The sequence below is a fragment of the Rhinolophus hipposideros genome, assembly GCF_964194185.1.
Source record: "Rhinolophus hipposideros genome assembly, chromosome: 11".
Taxonomy (NCBI): Eukaryota; Metazoa; Chordata; class Mammalia; order Chiroptera; family Rhinolophidae; genus Rhinolophus; species Rhinolophus hipposideros.
Window position 1 is genome coordinate 63,310,955 of NC_138057.1, and position 19,180 is coordinate 63,330,134.

Sequence of the window (19,180 nt, forward strand, 5' to 3'; positions counted from 1 at the left end):
AAACCTATACCTCAGGGAATACAGTGGTGGTTGCAAAAGGCATCTGGTATTGTCCTTCTGCCACTGTCTTAAAAGGGATTCTAAAGGGATTTTCTTTCCCTTGTTCCTCCAGCCATATACTTGCATTACTGGCCTAAGTGGATACTCACCAGCTGGCCGTGTCCATCATTACAGCCAAGTCTGAGAATTCCTGATTATACTTAGAGCCTGTGGAGCTGCTGACACAAACAGTCATTAGCAGACGACACTTTTGTAACAAACTATGCTTTAAAATGTAAACTGTTGGGGACATTTTTCTAGAGTTGTCCAAAAGGAACTTTCTCCTGCCTGAGCCTGGATTAATCATGAGAGAGCTCGTCAACATTCCACTGGTACACATTCTTACCTTGGTTGCCTTCAGCGGGACTGAGACACTTCCAAAAGGTTGGTTTGAGCAGTTTCATCTTGTTGTTGCCTTGTTACAGTTCTAAAGTGTGTGTGTGCGTCCTCTGATCATGGCCGATTCATATTACGGTAGGCTTGGGTTTTACTTGATGAAGTAGGGACGCAATGTAGGGAGAGGGAGAAAACTATATAAATAAGCGATTGATTGATGTTCTCCTTTCTACCGGTATCCCTCCCCACCTTAAGCTGTGCAATAAAAAGTTCAGCCATACACTTCATGCACAGCCCTCACTTGTACAGGAAACATTAGCAGGTAGAAACGTTAGACTGCAAGTTATCAAAGTCTGTTTTGTTTATGTGTATGTCAAACTTCAGGGTGATCTAAATGGGTGATGAAAACCTTTTTGCTCAGTTTGCCAGGAATATAATCAACCCTACTCCCAGACATCTAGAGTGTTTGCTTCTGAACAAGAGTTATTTCTATTTTCAGTTTGATTCTTTACAAAACTCTTCATAAAGATTTTAGCTCCTGAAAAATCAGAATTAGAGAAAGATGCACACAATTTGCCTGTTTATAAAAAAATGCCTGAAGACAATGGGTTCTCAGTAACTTTGAGGCCGAGTCATGATTTGGCTTGGCAAGAGACTATGAAGTTTTTTTCAGAGCCTCTGGAATGTACCGGAAATAACACCACCTCAGGGGAAAGGAAAGCAACTTAAGAAACTGACAAACACCTGTTGCAGTAGCAAGAATGTCCGTAGTGATATGGTTACTGGCCAGTGTATTATGAAACTGAGACGAGTGTATTTCAAACCAGGAAGAAAGACTGGAAAATATGTGATTTGTAAAGTGACTGAGGGCTTTGTTGAAATTGAAAAAAAAAAATGAGAAAGCAGATTGAATGGTACCAATTAAAGAGTTTTCAAATTAAATGTATTATAGTAGAATAAATAGTTCTGCGTTTTATGACATACTCAAATTAATTATTTTAATTTAGATTACTTTATCAAAGAACTGAACATGCTTGCATTGTATATCTAAGTGACAGTAGAATCTGTATGTAGGTAGGAAACATAGCTTTAGATTTTGTGGTTCACTGAAATTTCTGGAGCCACAAGGTCAAGATTCAAATGCAGCTTTTTTCACAGTCTGATTTCATAGACATGTTGTTTTGTTGCTGTCTTTTTCCATTTTACATGAGCAGAATGGTATCTTCAAATGGATTTATACATTCAATTGCCAACCAATACTTTAAGGTAAAAGAGAATTGAGATCTTTTCAAACAGCTAATAATAGCCAGAAAGACTTAACATTGGCTTCAGATTATTTTAACACTTCCTAATCACACAACGGATATCCGGTAAGACAGCACCTGGATGTTTGGACTTAGGGATTGGTAGAAATCTTATTTATGCTATTGTAAACCACAACGTCACATAAAAATGACATGGTTAAATGCTAAAATTTACTAAAATTTAGTCTCCTAAGGAGCAGGACAATTGATTTCGATGGCTTAAACTAGAATTTGGTGCATAAAACAAGAACAACAACAAAAAACCCTCTCTATATGAGCAACTCCTAATTTATGTTCTAGAAAGAATTGATCTTCATTTTTCAAACTTTAGAGGTAAAGCCCTTAATTCAAATGCACACTATCTCTATTTTGAAAACTTCAAAACATGGTGGCAGATAAGTAACAAAGTCATACATCCTGGTTTTTAAATAAGTAATCAGATTGTTTCTCCAATTTTGTTTATAATGTATTTACTACTATACCTAGATTGTAAAATCAAAAAAAATAAAACAATATTTTACCTGAAACTAACAACAAAAAAATAAAAAGTTGATATAAAGAATGAAAAAAAAAACACAGTATTTTGCCTAGCCTGTTGTATTTATTGTAAAATCTAAATTAGTATGCTTTTAACATCAACCTTAGCCCAAAACACCAGGCCTAGCAGAGCAAACATTGATTAACTACATGCCCAGTATGGAGAATAAACATTATCATGAAAACACAGTCATTAAAATTTTAAATGTCAAAGTTCATAGAACATATTGGTACAAAAAAACACAATAATATGCTATGATCTTAATATTTTTTAAAGTAATAAAAATGTTCCACACAAACTGTCTCATAGTTGTTTTCTCTATTCTTGGCAGAAGGCAATTTTTAAAAGAGTTTTTTACATGATATACATTTTTCCTTAGTCCTTTATCATGAATGAATCAGGGAATCTACACAATAATATACATTACAAGATAGACTGACAGATTTAAAATAGTGTAAGGGTATTGAGTGGATTTTTTTCTGTCGGCATGCTATTTTCTCCATATAATTAATAACTGACTTTGTAGAATTAACAGTTTATTGTTTTTGTTTTAGTTTAATTGAAATTCCTAATGTTCAAAGACAGGAGGGAGAGTCACTATCTTTCTGGATCATTTTGACTAGTGATACTTCCAACGATGAGTTCAATATTATAACACACAAGTAGGCGAATTTTACAAACCAAACATACTTCAATAATATTTCATTGCTTTATCGGTAAGTAGTAAGTGTACGGAGGAATTTAAATTCTGTGGGAGTATAGGAGTTCATGTAAGCAGCACTGAATTTTTAAAATATGCACAAAGAACTCCTGTCCAAACTCCACTTTTAAAATTGCCTCATTTACTACCATACCTACAGTGTGTCCCCCAAAATAAGAACTAGCCGTACAATCAGCTCTAATGCGTCTTTTGGAGCAAAAATTAATGTAAGACCAGGTATTATATTACATTGTACTGTACCATACCATACTATACTATATTATATTATATGACCTAGTCTTATATTATAGTAAAATAAGACCGGGTCTTATATTAATTATTGCTCCAAAAGACGCTTTAGGGCTGATGGTCCAGCTAGGTCTTGTTTCCAGGGAAGCACGGTAGAAGTTTTTGAGTCGAGTAATTTATCTTTAGATATATTTGAGTAACCTTCTCTTCTAAATCACACATATACAGGGATAGGATTCCAGACCCAACATATGACTAATTCAGAGCAGGCACAGCTGTCATTGAAATCCAGGACACCAAGTCCTGGATGAATGTTTTATATTGATGTGCATTAGAAGAGTAACTCATTACATGTTTGGGGAAACACAGTTGCTTTAAATACTATTGACCTCAAAGAACAGAAAGAAAGAGCAGAAATGGCAAGATTTCTGCATGTTCCCAAAGGTGAAGTAGATTGCTTTGCAGTGAAATAGGACTTGCAGTCACTGGAGGAAAGTGACAAGTGGGGAATGAGTAGAGAACCTGAAGGTAGTGGTCCTGTTCAGGAAGATGAAAGCAGTGGACCAGAGAACGCAGAAGGATTACCTGGGCCATGCTGAGGACCTGGCTGGGTCTGGGGACTACACCTTCCCAGTGGCGCAGTTGGATTAGTTCAAGACTAGTGATTTCCAGGGTCAGTACAGTGAAAGGACTAAAGGGTAAGAGAGTTGAGAGTCTATGGCAACATACCATGTGGTATAAGATGAATAATGAAGAAAGTGAAATGAGGACATTTAAAGACGGGAAGAGAATGTTAGGATCAAATTTATTTCCCTAGTCTCCACTGTCTTTGTGTCGTCAGAGAAAGCATGTCACCTCTGTGAGCCTCAGCTTCCTCATAAAAGGGAGAAGTGCTTACCGGTGCTCAACACATAACGTTATGTACTATGCTAAGGATTGTCAATGACCGGTGAAATCATCACTCCTGGGTACATGCACATTTTAGATGAATCCCTATGAGAGCATGTCTTAACCCAAAGAAATGCCCTCAAGAGAGGCCGTTTCAGAAATTCCAACAGACTGAGCCAAAACTCTTACCTGTCTGTACCCAAGGTCATTCCTGAAGTTTAGGACCAAAAGTGTGTTCTGTAACAAAGAATCGATGATAAAGCACTAATAAGTGATTATTGAGATTATCAATGAACCTTACAAGTTTCAAAGATAGCATAATAAAAAATGACATGTGTTATTACATCACCCCTAGAATACATGTGTCAGTTTCTAAGATAGGCCAAATGATGAGCAATACTGAATATCCTCTTTCTTTGGGGGCTTTGGAAAATTTCCAGTACCAAAGTGTTGTCTCATACTGAAAAAACAATACTGTATTCATGATGTTAGAAAAACATGAATATGATCCAAGTCTGAGCCCTAATTTTACCAAAACAAAAAGGATCAAATACACCTGACTTCTTTGTTTACTCAATGATTTGGTCATGCTAATCAGCAGCTTCAATCAGAAGTTGGTGTGTCAATGACCATGTGCAAGAGACCATCAAAGGGTATTACCATGTCCTTCTCATTGAGTACCTAGTCTTCAAGTTAAGTTACTCTCTGGGTCCAGAAGAGTATAGTGTTCATTTTCATGTATTTGTTATTCATGTGGTTCTCGGATTGAGGGAAGAAATAGTGCCCTAGCTTAAACAGGCTCTGGCTGAGATGAAAGCTGGATAGCAGTATGAAAGTAAATAAGAGACATCTGCTGAGTCAATAAGTATCATTAAATACAACTATGTGATTGTGTCAGTAAAAATTTGAAAGCAGATTTGTTTGGATAATTTTGGATTATGGGCAAAATGGACTTAACCAACTATATTCTGCCTATAGAAATTGATATTGATGTAAACCTTATTTTCCCCTGTCTGTAACTACCGTGTTTCCCCCAAAATAAGACCTAGCCAGACCATAAGCTTTAATGCATCTTTTGGAGCAAAAACTAATATAAGACCTGGTATTATATTATATTATATTATATTATATTATATTATATTATACCGGGTCTTATAGTAAAATAAGACGGGGTCTTATATTAATTTTTGCTCCAAAAGACTCAGTAGAGCTGATGTCTGGCTAGGTCTTATTTTCAGGGAAACACAGTATTACTATGCCAAACACATGGTATTAAAAGATAGGAACTTTAAACCAATTTTAACCTTGAAGTTCAGCTCTATCACTTTGTACTTTTGTTATGTTTAGACAAGTTACTTAACCATTCTTGGGCTCCATTCCTCATCAGCAAATGTAAATAATAATAGTATCAGCCTTTATGTTTGTTGTGATAAATAAATGAGATAAAGATTGAAAAATATAATGCATATCCTATAGCAGGTTCTTAATTTTAGATTTAAAAATTGTTAAAAAACAAACAAACAAACAGAGTCAAATCACATAGGACCATCATGCCAATGAACGTTATGGGAAGGTGTTCCTTAGTAACACCTCACATATTTCTCCATGTCTAAGTTTGTCAAGACTTTCTAACATTTATTTCTGTGGTCTTAACTGATCTCAACAGCGTTTGTGTCACCTCATTGGAAAGACAATATTAATCGTATGTCTATCATCTCTGTCACTTCTGCATCTGTGTATATTTGAGTAAGAAGAAACTAATGAATAAAGGTTATTTTTTTATAAAAATAATACATGCTCATTAAGCATGATTTTGAAAACACAAAATATACAAAAGTGGAAAAAAGTGGAAAGGAGAAAAAAATCACCCATACTTATAGGACTGTTAACATATTCTTTCAAAAATATTTTTCCATTTTTTTCTACATATCCAAAAAAAAGTATGATCACAAAATTGTTTATATAATTCTACTGCCTGTCATTTTTACTTAACACTAAAACATGAGCATCTTCTGTATTATTAGTACTCTTCCAAATACTATGTGCAATGGCTGCGTAAATAATATCCTGGTTAGATAAGAGTTGCTGGTATATGTTTAATACCGGCTTCTCTAAGGAAAAAAAGGCCCTGGTTTGCTGATTTCTCTAGTGTAAATACTCCAACCACAGCCTGTTTCAGGTAACAACAGTGAAATGGGAAGAGATGTGCAACAGCATGTCTTTATGTAGTATTTCTATCATATAGATACATTAACTATAAATAACCTCAAGAACATAGATAATAGTAAAATGTAGTAAAATAATTTGGAAGTGGTCAATTTTGAGTGTTATGACTTTGTTTTTAACATAATTCAATATAAGTTTATATAACTCAGCTTTTAATAGTGGCTGTATTTAACAATTGTCTCACAAAATTCCTGAAAAATTAACATTTGGCTCTTGCAAGGCAGTATGAGTCAGCCCCGGCAGTTTTGTTAGGAGACACAACTGTGTGCCTAACTCTTCTCCCACTTTTGTACAGTAAATACAACTTAGTACAATCAATCTTTTTTAGGCCATAAATGTCAGCTAGAGGCCTTTCCATTTCAAGACTATTTCCTTGGGATAGATTCCCAGAAGTAAATACAAATGTACATTTACGTGCAATCCATGACCAGAACAATTGAACCGTTCAGGTTTCTGTTTCTAAATCACAGAATCAAGTAACACATAGGGGTACATAACACCGGGGGCCAAAGACAATTTGAAGAGCTTTATGTATGTTCATTTATTTCACCTTCATGACAAGCCCATGTGGTTGTTTACTTATCATCTCCAGTGGAGCAAGGAAGGGATGGAGCAGAGATATGAATTCAAGCCCTGTGCTAGAGTGCCTCTCAATGCCTATTCGCTCCAGAGTCTGTCTTTCTAAATGATGAAATTGTTCAATGTTATCAATTAACCTTTGGGCCCATCACTACCTGCATCCCACAAACTTAATCTTTTTTGCTTTTGTCTCTTAAGATCTATGTGATTAGACAATAAATCGCTTATTTCATTCATTGGTTGCTTAGAAAATATATACTTTTTTCTTAAGAGATTGACTTTCTCAAACTTTGTTATCTAAAGTTTCCTTCCATTGCATTGAAAAAAAAATTTCTGCGGTTTTTTTGATTTATTTAATTTTTTATTACAAAGATAATATGTATTCATTTTTTTAACACTAAGATACAGCAAAACAAAAATATAAAATTATACATAATGCTTACACCTAGGGGAAACGCTTTTTGGTAATGATTTATTCTTCTGTTCTCTTGTTCATATATATGTTGTATGTGTGTGGGGGTGTGTAATTTTCTTTAAAAACTGATAAGCCTGTGACTTCCTTGTAATGTTTGGCTTTAGCTTTATTTAAGTCCATATTTTTAAACAACTATATTTTATGATTGTTGTATCTTCTTTATTGTTCATTTTACCATTAAATAGCATTTCTCTTCTTTATATAAATGCTTGTCACCTTATGTTTTATTTTTTTATATTAGTACTGCTTTATTGCTTTATCACTTTAGTATTTACTTTGTATATATTTTCCCTTGCTTGTTTCCAATATTTCTGTTTTATTTAGATGTGTCTTTTATGGTTTTTAATCTTGTATGATAGTGTCTATCTTTTCATAGGTCAGTGTATAAAACTGGTATTTACCATGATTTATGATATATTTGGGCATCTTTCTTCCACATTATTTTGTGTCTCCCATTAACCACGCCACTTCTTGGCTTACTTGTCATCCTTTTCTTCTTCTTCTCCTTCTCTTCTTTTTCTTCTTTCTCTTCCTCCATTTCTCTTCCTCCTTCTTTTCATTGATAAGTTCTAGTCCCTCTTTTTTTCCTGCTGCTTTGAAAGTTTTGGTTTTTAATCTATTCTTTTAGTGATAACCATTAGTAATTTTTTTATTTTGTACTATATTCCCTGTACTTTACAACCCTGCGACTATTTTTAAACCTGGCAATCTCTACTTCATCCCTTTCACCTTTTTGTCCATCCTCCCAACCCTCTCCCACGTGGCTTCCATCAGTTTGTTCTCTATATCTATCAGTTTGTTCCTGTTTTATTTGTTCATTTATTTTGTTTTTTTAGATTTCACATATAAGTGAAATCATATGGTATAGATCATTTAGATATGGATACCATATGATTTCACTTATACGTGAAATCTGAAAAACAAAATAAACAAAACATTAATAAAATTTTAGCGTGCATTTTCCTGTATTTGTTGTTATTTAGTACTTCTGTCATCTTCCTGTTTATGATAAAGAGCTTAGCATGTTTTAAGTACCCATGGAACTTTTTCTCTGAACTTTCATCTTATAATTGTTTACCTAGAATCTTAGCTTCATTGTTTTTTAAACACAAAAATTAGTGGTTTGTTTTTTTAACACTCCACAGTGTGTTAAAATTGCAAATTCATATTTTACCACCATCTATGCTTACTATTGTTTCTTATCTCTCACCCCTTTTTTGGGTACAAGTTATTTTTTACTGAGTGTATATACTTCAGAAACTGTTTCAGAGAAGATCTATGAGTGGTCAGTATATTCAGTATTTGTGTCTTTATCATCTTCATTTTAAAATTATTATCAAACTGGCTATAGAATTTCAGGCTAACAGTTATTTTATCTCAGCCCTTTAAAAGGTATTAGTTCATTGCTTTTTGGTATCAATCATTGCTGAATAATCTGAATAATTTCATGTCAGCTTTGTTGGCATTGCTATTAAGGTAACTGAACTTTTCTTTGTAGTAGGGTTTAATATTTTCTATCTTTAATTTTCTGTAGTTTTAATCCAAAATATCTAGGGATGAATTTACTTTTTTTTATCTGGCTTGGCACTTGCTAGGAACTTTCAGTCTAAATATTCATGCTTTTTTTTTTTCAATTTTGAAAAATGAGCAGCTATATGTCACTTTACATATTGTTTCTAGGCCATTCTCTCTGTTTTATTTTTCTGGAACTTCTATTAGAAGTACCTGTCAATCTATATTTATGTCTTTTAACTATTCTTTAATACCTTTCCTTTATTTCTCTGTACTGAATTCTGTATGTTTTAACAGTTATTGTGTGGAAGTTGGAAAAGGGTAGCCTTGATACCTATACATGTTATTTTATCTACAATTTCTGCTCTCTTATTTCAACTACTTTCTTTCAACCTTTAAAAAAACGTATGCCTTTTATAAAGGCCTCAGAATATAGTCCGGTTCATTGAAGGAATACATCAGTCAGTTTGTTAACCCTGGGAATAGAAAGAGGTCTACAACATGGTCCCTGACCTAAAGCTCAAGCATTTTATAATTGAGTGTGGGACAAAGATATTAACAGATCATTTTAATAGTGTCTGTGTGGCAAGTGCTATAAGAGTGACATATACAGGACAAACTAAGGTGAAGGAAAGGGGCATTTCGCTCTATTTTACAAGTCAGGGAAACTGGAAGGAGATGATGCTTAAACTGGATTTTAAGAAAATAATAATATTAACAAGGGAAACATGGGCTAAGTGAAACACTCCCAACCACCACTTTCCCTCACTCCCAGCCAATGACTGTGCCTTTGAATTCACTGAAAAAATAAGATTTGTTGGATAATAGATGCATCTTTTATGGCCAGTTTGTACTAGGTGTTTCATGAGGCTGTCACCGCCTACCCCACATCTAATATATTGTTCACACTGCTTACATGGCTTTCATATGCTCCTTTCAGATGAAATGACCATATCATTTATTGTCCAAACCCAGGCCTTTTTGGAACAAAAGCAGCACGATTAATAATTATACTGGGATAGCAGGCATAACTGATTATCACTCCATGCATCTATCCTACCTTGTCATCTAGAATTGTGGGCTCTCACAAGGCACCGGTATGGTTTACACATCTTTTTGCTTCTAGTCATTACCCCCTAATCCTTCTATCCTCTGCCCCAATCCTAGGTAATCACTAATATATTTCCCATCTCTAGAGATTTGCCTGTTCTGGACATTTCATAACAATGGAATTGTACAATATGTTGCCCTGTGACTGGCTTCTTTCACTTAGTTTGTTTCCAATTACCCATGTTGTAGCATGGATCGGTACCTCATTTCTTTTTATTGTCAAGTAATATTCCACTGCATGGATGAACTACATTTTGTTTATCCATTAATTTGTTGGCAGACACTTGAGTTGTTTCCACTTTTTGATTATTGTGAATAACACTGCTATTAAAATGGTGTAAAAAATATCTATTTGAGTCCCTGCTGTCAACTCTTTTAGGTATATACCCAGAAGTGGAATTACTGGATCATATGGTAATTCTATGTTAAAGATTTTGAAGATCCATTATATTGTTTTTCACAGAGGCTGCACTGTTTTACATCTCCACCAGCAATGCCCAAAGATTCTTATTTCTCCACATCCTCACCAACATTTGTTGTTATCTTTCTTTATGAGAAAATATATTCTCGTGGGTGTGAAGTGGTATCTTATTGTGGTTTTGATTTGCATTTCCTTAATGGCTAATGATGTTGAGCATAGTTTCATGTTCTTGGTGACCACTGGTATACCTTCTTTGGAAAAATATCTATTTAAATCTTTTGCTCATTTTTTTATTTGGGTTATTTGCCTTTTTATTACGGAGTCTTTTTCTAATCTGCTCATATGCGGATGTGAATTCTCTGTAAGTCTGATGAAACTTAAATTTCAAACTATCTTATTTGCAGGAGCCCCTTATAAGACTCTCAGTGGACTCTAGCAATGTGTTCATTTGAACATATATCTTATAGAATGTGGGGGAAATTATTTTAAAACAATTATTAAGATTGTTGTCTCTTTCCATTCTGACTTCCCTTCGGTCATAGTACTTCCCTTCAAGTTGATTGGGATTGGGGTGGCCACAGATACTTTGTATTTATAATTTTATATATTTTTCCTTAAAGAGGGCACCCAAGTTATAGAACTTTTGGTTTCACAAGGCCTGAATCTGCTCCTACTCATATATAATAAATTCTAAGTTTTACTCTGCTGAGAGCCTTCTTGTTTGAATTCTCAAATGCCTAGTTTAGGAGCAGAAACAAAATTCTCTCTACAAACTGTTCCTTCCTTTTGGTAAATTTCTGCTATGGGGAAATATATTTCTCACCCAGATATGTGGTGGGTGACTTCTTACACAGAGTTAGTAAACAGCATCCTAGAATGCTCTCATTTTATTCCTCCTCTCCTGTTAGCTCCCGTCATCACCACTCCTCTTGAAACGGTGGATGCCTTAGTTGAAGAAGTGGCTACTTTCATGTGTGCAGTGGAATCCTATCCCCAGCCTAAAATTTCCTGGACTAGAAATAAAATTCTCATTAAGTAAGTACTCTGCCTTTTTCTGGTAAGAATGCCCACTGCCTTGAGATTTAACTTTGACATTAATGCAACCACATCTCTTGGCAGTACTAAAGTTTACCTTCTAGAACATATCAAATGCAGAATTCCACATTTTACAATGGTAAGATCTGACCTTCAGTGACATTAAGAGACTTGCCCAAAGCAAAACAGTAATTTAAGTGACATGGGGAAGTCAGGACTATTTGCATTCTATGTATTCCAGAGAACTAGAACTGGACCTGGCACGTTTTAGGCTTTTAAAAAATATTTGTTTAGTGAATGAAAAAAATACTCAGTTAATAGTTACATAGATAAATATTTAACCCTTTCTGCTAGTCACATTTCTGTGTGTTCATGTTCATTATCTTTTCCCAGTAATTATGGGGAGAAGACTCATGTATCTTGCTAACAATACACTTTCCTGAATAAAGTAAACTTTACATTTGTTCTTATCAGTAGGCATTACCTTTGGAAAGCATTTTTGAAGGATTCAATGGTGCTTTGATTATTGGAACCTAGCAAAGTTTAGAATATAATATTAGCTTTTTATTATTAAATAAGGTTATTCCATTAATCAGAATTCAGTCAAGTTTCCTTTTACAGTTAATCTACTTCCTCCACTGATATGTCATCTGTTCGATCAGTTAATCATAGCCAAAAATTTGCAGATGAAGTCCTAACCTGCCATTTCCTCTGTGACCTGCAGGCTTTTTGATACCCGGTACAGCATTCGGGAGAACGGGCAGCTCCTCACCATCCTGAGTGTGGAAGACAGTGATGATGGCATTTACTGTTGCATAGCCAACAACGGTGTAGGAGGAGCTGCGGAGAGTTGTGGCGCTCTGCAAGTGAAGATGAGTGAGTGAGAAACAGAGTCCCATATTGATTTTAAAGTTGACTTGCTATACTTTGAAGTAGGCGGTAAACAGAGCCTCCTACATATATGGAGATTCAGCAGCTAGACAAGTTCAAGTTCAAAACACAACCCCGAGGCAGTTAATGTTACACTTTGTATTTCTGCCATCAATCACCATCCTCAAGGCAAGTCTCTGAGTTCTCTCTCCTCTCCATTTTCTTGCCTTTACACAGCTCTGTTTGTTCCACTCTGGCTGCTTTCCCCGAGGAACCTCCCTCTTAAATTTTTACTGTGTGCCTTTAGAACAGCTCCATTACAACCATACACACCACCACCACTTTTTAAAAAATCTCTAACCTCTTAACAAACATTTCTCCTATTCTTTCGCCTTATTTCAAGCCTGATTTTCTTGAGTGTCTTTTCAAACTTGCGTGACTTTTCTGCTTAAATGGAGGTTATTCTTTCCCCAACTTCATGTCCACATGTCACGGCTGATCTCCTCGCCCTCACTGCTGCATTCAAACCATTATACTGTGCATTCCTGTGCAACATCTTTCCTCTCATGAGGACTTATGCCATCTCACCATGCTCTCCTCTAACTCATCAAATCATCTATTCACTTCTAGGCACTCCCCCAAGTGGCCATTCCAATTGTTAAAATTTTGGAATGTTTCCACTCTGTTTGGTAAACAGCTGCTTCCTGAGACCCCCAAGATCCCTGCCCCCATCACTATTCCAACTAGTCTGGGACCTTCCTCTTGAGTTCCCTCTCCTAACTTCCTTATGGTCCATCAAATAAGGACTCATTGCTGGCATAGCAGAATACTTCCAGCATCCTGCTTCAGTAAGATGACCAGTTCTGATTCATCAGTGCCCATGGCTCCACCCAAAGTATGTTCCCTCAGAGTGGCGAATCCATGGTCCATGGTTCCACATCAAGACTCAATTTATTCTTAGTTTGCTTTCTATTTAATTTCCCATGAGGGTTCTCCTCACCGCTCACCCAACAGATCTATTTCACTGAGAAGATAGGATTTATTTGCTTTCAACAAAGGGTTCATGCCTAAGACATTATTTGTGACTTAGGTTTGCCCCAGGGACCAATTCAGGGAACCCAGTAGAAGGAATGGATAACACTCTCTTTAACTATATCACAGGAATATCAACTCCTAAGCTAAGTTTTTGCCAGCAGTTATAGGACCACCCAACTCACAACTGAGGTGCCTGGTCATTATTTACTGCTGTTGATCGGTAGGACCGGTATGCTTTAGATCACAGGCAAAGTGATAAAGTGATAACATTTTCTAAAGCCTGTCCTGAATTTTGGCCACAGTGCAGGGCCATACCAACCCGAAATGGCAATAAATACTTAGGTTAAAAATCAACAGACCATGCAGTTTTTGCAAATATCACTTACAACTACCACCAAATCACCCCCCCCCAACACACATGCACAAACACACAGTTGAAGTAGAAAGAAAAACATCTGTATTTTATGCTCTCCTCTGTCAAAGTAACAAATTGATTATGGCACATGACCTGAAAGAAATAAAATGCATCTATTTATCAGTAGTCTCTTCTGCACAAACAGTCCTCTGTTTTGCATATGTAACATAAGATTACGAAGGAAATAAATTTAGTTTTCATTATTTTATGAATGTTTCAAGTAGTAAAATAACTGTGTCCTGAACTTGTTGATTCTTCTATCTATTAGATTTAATATCTTCTTCCTCTGAAAGTATAATATTAAAGAATAAAAATGATCTGACATAAACTGTTTCTTCTGAAAGAATTAATTTAAGAGTGTTTCATTGAATAGTAAATTACCTAAGTTTGCTGTGTAGATTTACCATAAATTGCATGACAGAAGAGCTCTGATTACTAATGTAATATCTGGTATACTTTCTAGAGGGTAAATCTATCTAATTTTTAATCATCAAATTTAATAGTCAAATTAAGATGAAAATTAAAGGGAAAGTAAGTCATAATTTAGAAATATATAAAAATATAAGCTTAAAAGATTTTTTCAAATGTTTCATATCTGTTTCTATGAATTAAGTAATCTTGGATTGTTATGGTTACAGCTTATTCTAATCAACTTTTTGTTAACTACCTTTCAAAGAAAAGAATACTATAATAACTTCAAACTCCTAATGCTTCATGAATTTGTGTTTTTCAAGAAATTAACAAAATAGATATAACCTAAGCTTTTCAAAATGTCTTGTGTTTCATAGCCACTAAAAACCTGTCTTAGCACTTGGTGAATTTGTAATGTAATATGCCTAAAAGTACTTTTGAAAATGATATTTAGAATTAAATAGAAAGTTAGAAACTCTAAGTTTAATGAAGCCATATTGCCTTTTTAATTTTGAATTTTTATTTTCCTTTAGAACCTAAAATAACTCGTCCTCCCATTAATGTAAAAATAATAGAAGGATTAAAGGCAGTTCTACCATGCACTACAATGGGCAATCCTAAACCATCAGTATCATGGATTAAGGGAGATAGCGCTCTCAGGGTAAGTGATTATTATGTTAAAACATGTTCTTACTAAATATTTGCAAATACAACAATTCTTTGCAAATTCAGTTACACACTTACAGACTTCAATTATAAGGATTTTTTTTTCATATACAACATTTTAAACAGATTTAAATATTTCTGTTTCCATATACGCAAATTGTAAGGCAGTCTAGTTGGGGCTGGCTAGGGAAAAAATGAGATAGGAACCAGTAGTGTTAGGGATGAAAAAGGAGGCAGAGCAAAAGCAAAGCTAGAGGCTTTTTTGTTGGTTGGTTTGTTGGTTCATTGGTTGGTTGAATACTTATTTTTTAACACTGACTCTTAGAGATTTAAGACACAAAAAAGACGGAACCAGGCTTTAGACCTGACAAACAGCTTCAGGGAGGAAAGAGAGAAATAAGGTTTAGAAGAAAAGAGAGTACTCCGCAGTGAAGTTAGCCCATGAAGAGTCAAGACAAGACTGGTGAACAAACAAACATCTTGACAAATATCTCAATCATAAAGAGTAGTCAAATTCAAAATTTATTGTTCCCATACTTATTTTGTACTGCTTTTGTGTCTAATACCTACATAATAGAATATTCCATGGGAAGCACATAGATATTGATATACGTCAACTAATTGAAATAAAGTATACAATCAATTCACTTTATTTTATTTAAAATAAAACACATATTGTTAAATATTTACAGTAATCTATTTAATTCTCTGGCTTTCTTTTTGTTATAAATATTGAGGCATTTCCAACAATCAAAGCAAGGATGGGTCTATGTATGTTACTGCATTTAGAGTCCCAGAAGACTAGGTAATTGTAGTATTTTAACTTCACAAACCAAATTTTGTATTATTTATAGAACTTTTCATTTTTTCAAAGGGCATATATTAGCGTCAGGGTACTCTATAGGGTGTGCAGTAAATATGGTAGTGAAAAGCAATGCTTTTAATCAAACAGACTTGGAAGTGACTTTTAGGACATCAGATAAGCCTTGGTGTCATCATATGATGAAATAAAATAAAAGTAAACTATATCTTAATGAGATTATTATTAAAATTAATTTAGGTAATCTTGTACTATTTCATTCAAATTGTACATTATATGTAAGTGCCAAATAAATGTTCAAATGGTATTTTTGATGATAAAAGTGACGACAATAACATGACGAAAGATGGCAAATGTGTCCTTGATAGAACTGTGGACATTTAAAAATGCATGTCCCTATCCCTGGCAGGAAAATTCCCGCATTGCAGTTCTTGAATCTGGGAGTTTAAGGATTCATAATGTGCAAAAGGAAGATGCAGGACATTATCGATGTGTGGCAAAAAACAGCCTCGGGACGGCATATTCCAAATTGGTGAAGCTGGAAGTTGAGGGTAAGGAGCTGCATTCCTTCCCATAACAGTGTTATCAGAGGGCCTCACGGTCTACTGTGAAGGCTGTACTTTAGCTTGCAAAAGCAGAGATGTTGGTAGGCCAGTTCCCTCAACTCTTCCAGATACTAGACTATGAGGTCAAGACCATAGCAAGAATAATTAAAAGGAGAAACAAAATTTCACTAGTATAACAGGTCATATTCTATCTATTATCTAAAATCACTGGTAATTTTGACCAAAACAGATTAAATTCACTATGATAAGAAAACAATATAATACCACCTTAGAACTTCTGCCTGGCTTAGATAATTCTCCCTTGTTTATAAATTTGAAGACACTCATTTGATCTTTTGTGGTATATAGATATGACTTTCAAAAAGATATCGAAGAAGAAAAATGTTTTCGCATACTGTATTCTATCACTAAGGGTTGGGAAAAGCAAAATACTGACCCCAAGTGTACAACGAAAACTGGTCCTAGTTCTATGAGTCACATTGTCAAAATATTTTTCATTTTTTAAAATGTTCATTTATAGTCAATTAATTCAACAACTGCTTGTAAAATGTCTTAACTGAGAAATCAGAATCCAGATAGGGCTAGCTGTTCTGTCTATTTGGTTGTGGGATCCTTCTTGACCTAAAAGTACATCATATTTTGCTTAACAGTAGAAACTACTAGCACGCCTGTGCTAGGTGAATAAACTGGGTACAAAACTCTTCCCAGCTCTTCTTGTTACAAGCCATAGGATTAACCTATTTGGTTGCCAGTTTTCTCAGCTGTACAATAGTGTTTATTGTGAGTATTCAATGAAATAAAATGTTGATAATACTTAGAGCATGTCTGGCCCTTTGTAAATACTCAATAAGTGTTACCTATAAGAATCATCACCTATTTTACTGCTTTTATCTGATTGATAGAGTGGACTGTCACACACTTACAAAAGTATATTCTAGTTAAATTGGGGGAAACTTCTAGGGTTCCCCATAGCTTACTTTGATTCCATCCTATTCTTAAGACAAAATTTATCCTTTACGACATCTCTTCCTTCTCAATTTTACAGTTTTCTATTAGGCCCTTTAAGATTATTTTTTATTTCCTAGCTACATCTTCCTTGCACAGCTTTAGTTATCTCATTTTCCGTATTTACTTCTACTTGAGGCAACATTTTTATTATGTCATTGCATCAACTGTTCATAAAATTTCTATTAGCTCTTCAGGGAAAAGAATGTGGTTGGTGGGAATAGTGGTTGTCAGATATAAAAAAGATGTATTTTCAGCAAAGTTTTGCTATAATTTAATATCTTCTAAATTATCAATGCTATACAAAGCTCAGTCTGCAACAACCAGTTGATATTAATTATTCAGAGAAAAATAAACATACAAACACACTTAGATATACTGAATCTCTGCGTACAATGAATCTCTGCGTAGATTCAGTGTTTTCTTGAACTATACATGGAATGACACAGAATTAATGTTATCCATTTGTATACAATATCACAAAGATTTTCCTCTTCAATATATTAGTTTCTATATTATATACTACTGATTTTTTAGGTCACTGTCTTCATAGGTATTGAAATCACTTGCTCTAGATTTGGCCTAGAGAAAATTATCAAAAATCTCAATTAGTTGGAGTCCAATTACACAGTTTGGTCTTGTCTTGTCATTTAATTTTTGTATCATGCCTATCAGTAAAACTGAATACTCTCTTCTTTCTTCCTAACATTTAAATGGTAATACTCATTACTTTAACAGTTAATAAATGCCAGAGGATTTATTAAACCTGCTAGTATTGAGAGCTCATAATATTTAGAGTTACTCTAACAGTAGTTAAGATGACAATTTTAGCATACATGTCTATTTCTACCCCATCCTAGACCCCATTCAAATAGCCAAGATGCATGAAAATTTGTGACATGCTTAACACAGTTGTTGGTACATAATAAGCATTTAGTATATGTCATCAACTATAATTATTACTATTAGAACATAAAAATGACAGCAAATCTGTTTTGGTTCTTCAAGCTCAGATAGGTTGGCTTCCACTTAAAAAATTATTGAGGCATTTCCACAAAATGTAATGTAGACATGACCTATTTAAAAGGAAGGGCCAATTCAACCAACTTGTTCAGAACAAGTGAAAAGCAACTGAGAGGCGCATACAAGAATCTCTAAAGTGCCAGCAAATGCCTGCTAGGTTGGCAATGGTGAGAGTTAAAGATGAATCTGGGCCATAGTCAGCCAGGGCAGATAAGCATTTGTTATGTATTGTGTCAGTGACTCTGCAAATTAGTTTGAGCAAATTAGAATGAGAATGCCATAAGTGCCATCTGATATTGAGCTACACTTATTGCAAATGGGTATGCCAGGAAAAGATAGGGCTTTGTTGGCCATTGCTAGCTTCTGATGAGGATAAGCATTGCAGGCCATAGATTTGGTACAGCATGTTTAGTAAATGTTAGGTGCCATAACAAAAATAAAAGAAACACCCTTCAACACAGAAGGCAAGATTGTCATCCTCAGGCTTCTGGATCTCTGGAATGGCAATGCAAAGATATTCTACCCTTTTGTCTTATCTTACAAGGTTCAGACAGTGACCTACAAAATGACTGATGAAACTACCTCACTGAAGCATGGTCACACATGGATGTTTTTCTAAAAGAATAAGCAGTGGGATGTCTAACATTTTAAAATGCTAAATGACATATATGAATTGTTTTATTCAATTCTCACTAACAGTCTGTGAGGAAGGGTCTATCTTTGTGCCATATAAGGAAACAGGAACAGTGACGATAACTAACTCAAGGTTGCACAGACAGAGATGACTCGGAAGTTAAGTAATGCAGAATCCTGTCTGTTCTGTTAAAAAACAAGACTGTCATGTATGATGTTGTCAAGAATAGTATCTGAGGAGGATTATGGAAAAAGCCAGAATTCTGTCAATAATGGAGAATAGAAAAAATAGAGTTGGGTATGGACAAAATTTTCAATAAATTT

General features: G+C 34.7%; 1 protein-coding gene across 6 annotated transcripts in view; it reads left to right on the forward strand.

The window, feature by feature from the left end:
- Nucleotides 1-344: 344 nt before the first annotated feature.
- MUSK (muscle associated receptor tyrosine kinase) overlaps nt 345-19,180 on the forward strand; it is a gene marked incomplete at its 5' end in the record, with an annotated part of 85,692 nt that continues 66,856 nt past the window's right edge. For all 6 annotated transcript variants that reach the window (XM_081065956.1, XM_081065957.1, XM_081065960.1 and 3 more), the window contains 5 exons: nt 345-423; nt 11,286-11,412; nt 12,137-12,288; nt 14,677-14,804; nt 16,039-16,180. In XM_081065956.1, the coding sequence (XP_080922082.1) occupies nt 345-423; nt 11,286-11,412; nt 12,137-12,288; nt 14,677-14,804; nt 16,039-16,180 (628 nt within the window). The remainder of the gene's footprint in view (nt 424-11,285; nt 11,413-12,136; nt 12,289-14,676; nt 14,805-16,038; nt 16,181-19,180) is intronic.